The sequence below is a fragment of the Rosa rugosa genome, chromosome 1, assembly GCF_958449725.1.
Source record: "Rosa rugosa chromosome 1, drRosRugo1.1, whole genome shotgun sequence".
In the NCBI taxonomy this organism is placed as follows: domain Eukaryota; kingdom Viridiplantae; phylum Streptophyta; class Magnoliopsida; order Rosales; family Rosaceae; genus Rosa; species Rosa rugosa.
The window spans coordinates 11,061,232-11,066,339 of record NC_084820.1 but is presented as its reverse complement, the minus strand read 5'-3'; the positions used below and the strand labels follow the sequence as shown (position 1 = coordinate 11,066,339).

The 5,108-nt window shown below is 38.8% G+C and overlaps 1 protein-coding gene across 1 annotated transcript; it reads right to left on the bottom strand.

The window, feature by feature from the left end:
* Positions 1-1,142: 1,142 nt before the first annotated feature.
* On the bottom strand, positions 1,143-4,407 carry LOC133727205 (aldehyde dehydrogenase family 3 member F1). Its single transcript, XM_062154821.1, has 10 exons — positions 4,061-4,407; positions 3,883-3,951; positions 3,686-3,782; positions 2,855-3,061; positions 2,638-2,762; positions 2,437-2,541; positions 2,176-2,348; positions 1,882-1,972; positions 1,653-1,802; positions 1,143-1,563 (listed from the first exon to the last, which is right to left on the bottom strand). Exons 1-10 carry the CDS (start codon positions 4,250-4,252, stop codon positions 1,324-1,326), a joined length of 1,449 nt encoding a protein of 482 aa, XP_062010805.1. The 5' UTR covers positions 4,253-4,407; the 3' UTR covers positions 1,143-1,323.
* Positions 4,408-5,108: the final 701 nt, after the last annotated feature.

Here is a 5,108-nt window from a genome sequence, read left to right as displayed (position 1 = left end):
ACATGTCAAGGATCTCGTTGGTGCTGTCGAGGAAAAAGCAGAGGCTTCGTTTCTAGCAGCAGAGAAAAAGGAGAATGATGAGAAGAAGGAGAAACAGAAGCAGAAACAGAGACCGCGTCGACGTCCTGTTTCTTCAGTAGCAAAATCAAACTCTACCATCCCAATTAGTACTAGTACTGGCGGCGGCACTATGAAGTCCTCCAACGGCGGCCAACACCAACAGGAAGGTCCTGCGGATTCTGTTTCAGTCTCCAGTATTACTAGAACTGGAGAGAGTAAGAGTGAAGAAGCAAAGAAGACTACTAAAGAGGCTGATCCTGATGCTGAGGGATGGCAACTAGTACAGTATCAAACTGGAAAGAAAGGGCCTTGGAGTGGTAATCATGAGTCTGGTCAGACTCAGGAGAATCAAGGAGCTACTGGGAACAACCACGTCAACATGGAAGAGGGAATCAGGCAATTACAGGAGGTTGCTAGAGGAATGAATGGAAGCCAGGGTGTTATGCCCAGAAGGCCAAATATTAATGGAAGTGCGCGGCGAAGATTGCAAAAGAATAAGGCTGGAGCTGGCCAGGATCAACAAGTCCAAGCCAACAAGAATACTGCTGCTGCTTCTCCTGATGCTACTGAAACTGCTCCTGCTCAGAAGAAGTCAACTGTTACATACACCTTGAAAGAATTTGAGATGATGAAGAAGAACGACCATAGCGACAAATCTGATGAGCAGCCCCATCAGTCTTCAGAGAAAGATGATAGCTACAAAGGGCGGCGGAAACAGTGGGGTGGTAACAGATTCAATGGTGACATTGAAGATGTTTCACGAGCCACTGTAGAGAAGGCTGATGATACTTCATTTAGCTTGAATCCTGGTCAGTTTCCAGTCCTTGGAAAAGCCCTGTGAATTTCCAGTCCTGGTGAATTCACCCAGGAATTTCCAGTTCTTTAGGATATTTTCTGTTCCTCTTAGAGTCTTGAAACAGACGTGGCCATAGAGGCAATTTTGAATTGTGACGAAAACTGGTTGAATTTTTTTTCTTGAAATAGAGGTGGCGTGAGGATTTTTTTCAGACATGAATGTTTTTCTTTCTTTTTGTGTTTTGAACTTATGTTTATTGTCCATGATGATGATGATGTAAGTGAGAGATCGAAAGAGCCTTATATAGCTCTGAGGATATTGATAAATAAAATTCAAAGAGCATAAGATTCATAGCTCATGAATAGGTTACATATGCCATGTGTTCATATATAGAACACCAACACACAACCAATACGTACAGCACAGGTTGTACGTTCTTGGTTTACTTAAACTACTCGATCCAAATACTAATACCTTTTAAGTCCAACAAGGAGCAGAAATAGTCCAAAGTAGTCAAGGTCATAGGCAAGTTTGATAAATGCCATTTTGAAGTTATTCCAAGGAGGATATCTAGGCTCAAGTTCAGGGAAGAAGCCTGCTCGCAGAACTGCTTTCTCATGGCTGAAAGTATCAAAAGAAAACTTCCCATGGTACCTCCCAAATCCACTGGAACCAACACCACCAAAGGGTAGAGCATCACAGAGAAACTGTACACAGCAAGATGTTCAAATAAGTTAGTCTCATGTGCCCCATTTAATGGCAAAACTAATAAAAATAGAAGAATTGGAAGCCGTACTTGAATCAAGACGTCATTGAAAGTCACACTCCCTGAGGATGTTTCTGATAAAATTTTCTTCTTAAAGTTTTCATCTTTGGTGAAGGCGTAAATGGTTAGAGGTTTTGGCCTTTCATTTATGAATTCGATGCTTTCTTGAATGTTCTTCAACTGCAGAAGTTAAGGCCATTCTTCAGAACAATCTTTTCAGAGAAGTTGAAAATCACAAAAGCAGTATATCAATTCTCACAGTGATTACTGGAAGTAGTGGGCCAAAGATTTCTTCATTCATGATTGCAGCATCAAGTGGTGGATCTAACAAGATTATTGGCTCAATGAACCTGGACAGTTGGCACAGAAAACAGATTGATAAATCATAAATGTAAGCTCTGTTTTGAACTGAAAACTACATTCTCTGGATGCTAATCATTTTATTGGACCACCATAACAACTTTGCTTCCGAACTAGTACGACTACAACAGCTATGCTTCAGAGTTATCTTAACCAATTCAAATAGTCTGGCTAAACAGGATTGAGAACTTACAGGTTTTCTTCATCCAGTGAACCACCATGTACAATGGAAGCTTCAACAAGAGGGTCTTTGAGGAGATTCTGCACTCTCTGAAAGTGGTGCTTATTTACAATTCTGGCTATGCAATTTGCATCTTTTGGGCTTTCAGTATAAAATCTCTTCATCGTTTTCTTTAACAATTCGATCTAAATGACATAGAGTTAGGACACTAATCATCATAAAGGCAATAGACCTCCATTATTCAAAGTGAACATTACTCATGACCATGCTTACCACAGTAGGAGCAAGCTTTTCCTCAACGAGCATATAATCTATTCCTATACATGCCTGCCCACTGCAAGGCCCCCACTTTCCACTTACAATTCTTTTGATTGCCACCTTCAGGCCAACACAACAAAAGCAAACTCAGTAACATTATATTTTGCAACTTCATTCCTACAGGCCAATCATTAAACTATGTAGTTAACTCAAAACCTTTAAATCCGAAGGATTGGAGAGTGAATCAAGGATGACAGGGCATTTTCCACCCAGCTCTAGTGTAACAGGTGTTAAATGCTTGGCAGCTGCAGTCATGACAACGCGCCCTACCTGCGGACTTCCTGAAAGAGGCAATATGATCATAGCTATGTAAATTTCTATGCCACATTTTACTTTTCTTGAATATGAGGCGATTGTGAAATTTAATCTGTACCAGTAAAGAATATCTTATCCCACTTATGCTGCAGGAGTTTTTCACAAATTTGTGGTCCACCCTCGATGATTCTTACGGCTTTAGGGTCCATGTATTGAGGTATGGTTTTAGCAATTAAAGAAGAGCATGCCGGTGCTTGGTCTGAAGGTTTTAGAACCACTGCATTCCCTGCAGCTATTGCTCCTATTACAGGATCCAAAGCCAAAGCTGCATCATAAGCAGAAATTTAGTTTTCCTTCTTGGTGTACTACCAACTGTTGATAAAGAGTTGATATGTATATTAAATAAAATTACCATATGTCCTAATCTCATATTGAGACCATTGAGATGAACTGATTTACACTCTTTTACTATTTTAGTTAAGATTGCTGCAGAAAAATGTAATAGGCAAACAGCCTTGTTAATTACAAGTTGAGAATGGATCACAGCATTCATAGACCTATAGAAGTGTCAAAACTCGAAGAGACTTTCCATTTGCACATCTTAATTATCATCAATATACAGAGTCTATAAGTAAAAACTAGTCTCAGCTGGATACTAATCATTTTATTGGAACACCATAACAGCTTTGCTTCTGAACTAGCACAACTACAACAGCTAATCTGATATTGAGAGTTTGAGAGCATTGAGATGAACTGATTGATTTTACACCTTTCAATATTGTAAGTAAAATAGTATAGGCAAATACCCTTGTTAATTACAGATTGAGAATAGACAATATTTATACATCTATACAAGTGTCAAAACTCGATTGAAGAGACTAAATAATTATGTTGCAAAATTTGCAGTCAAATTATAGATGCTTATAATTAAGGAGATAAGTGGACTCACATATTGGGAAGTTCCAAGATGCAAAGATGAGAACTACGCCGAGTGGTTCCGGCAGCACCTCTCCCCTACTCGGAAAAAAAAGCAACGGTAATTTACCCTGCCAAAAATGACAGAAATTCACAAAGATTACAGAAGTCACAGATTTAAACTTCAATCAGAAAAAGCCTAAAACCTTTATGGCCTTCATATCAGAGTACCTTTGTAGGTGCCACCCATTTGTCTAAATTGCTCAAAGTATGATTGATCGATTTCACCACAACTCCAATCTGTAATGAAACATATATACCAAAAATCATTGAGGAAATTACACAAATATAAACATATGCATATACACAAAGCTTAAAATAAAGTAACAAATTAAGAACACCAAGCTACCTCATCCCTGTAAGATTCAATCGGGTGCTTGCCAAGATCTTGATAGAGTGCTTCAAAGACCTTTTCCTCATTATCTTTGACGAGCTGACGAAGAGCACTGAGTTGGGTTTTCCTCCATGCAACACTTTTGGTTTTACCACTCTTGAAGGTTTGCCTCAGCTCACACAGTGTTTCTTCTACTATTTCTGTCATTGCTTCAACGGTGATATTACAGATTAACTTCTGACAATGTTTGTTTCTCTCTTTCTAATTTTCGTGTGCCTCTTGCCAACTTTCTCATGGATATATTACGCATACTGCAAAACGAGCTTTAAATGGCATTGAAGGCACCCAACTACTGAGGCCACTACTTTCTACTTTATTAACTACGAGAGCAGCTACAAGTGGACACCATGTTTAGATATCATCTATAAAAATTATCGAAGCGCCGGAATTAGGAAGTTGTTTTTATGGGACCGAATAATGAGACAATTACAATTTTTTTTTTTTTTAAATCCAAATCCGTTTTAGGAAATCAGAATTGAAGAGAGAATGAGTTGTGCTCTCATTGATAATAGGGATATTTTTATAGAGGATTACATTCATAAAATATGAGTCTTACAAGAAAACTGAATCATACAATGAATAAGATATCTCTGAGAATATCTGTAAGACTAATCTTATTACAACTCAGACAAATAATCAGAGTTTGGGTCAGACACACCAACTAGGTGTCCTTAAACACTCCCCTTGTGTCGCCCAAACGTGGTGTTTCTTGTTGCCTCGTCAAAAATTTTGCCGAGTAACAAAAACCCAGTGGGACAAAAATAACCTCGGTCGAATGAGAAAAAGAGTACAACACACCCTTCATATTTTGAAACCATACATGTAGACATCTCCCCCTGATTTCTGCATCTCCCCCTGATGACTACGGTCATGGGAGTTCGGATAACTTCCGCAAACGATGCTACCAACATGTTTCTCGAAAGTGGATTTAGACAATGACTTAGTGAACAAGGCTGTCATATTGTCTTCAAATCGAACCTAGTTCACTTTGATCTTGATGAAA

Bases quoted from the DNA above. Each gene is read 5' to 3' on its own strand.
- LOC133727205 (XM_062154821.1), bottom strand. From the start codon at position 4,252: ATGACAGAAATAGTAGAAGAAACACTGTGTGAGCTGAGGCAAACCTTC. The intron at 3,783-3,882 runs GTACTCTGATAT...CATTTTTGGCAG, and splicing joins AATGGGTGGCACCTACAAAG to GGTAAATTACCGTTGCTTTT. The intron at 2,542-2,637 runs GTTTTGAGTTAA...GTTGGCCTGAAG, and splicing joins CCAATCCTTCGGATTTAAAG to GTGGCAATCAAAAGAATTGT.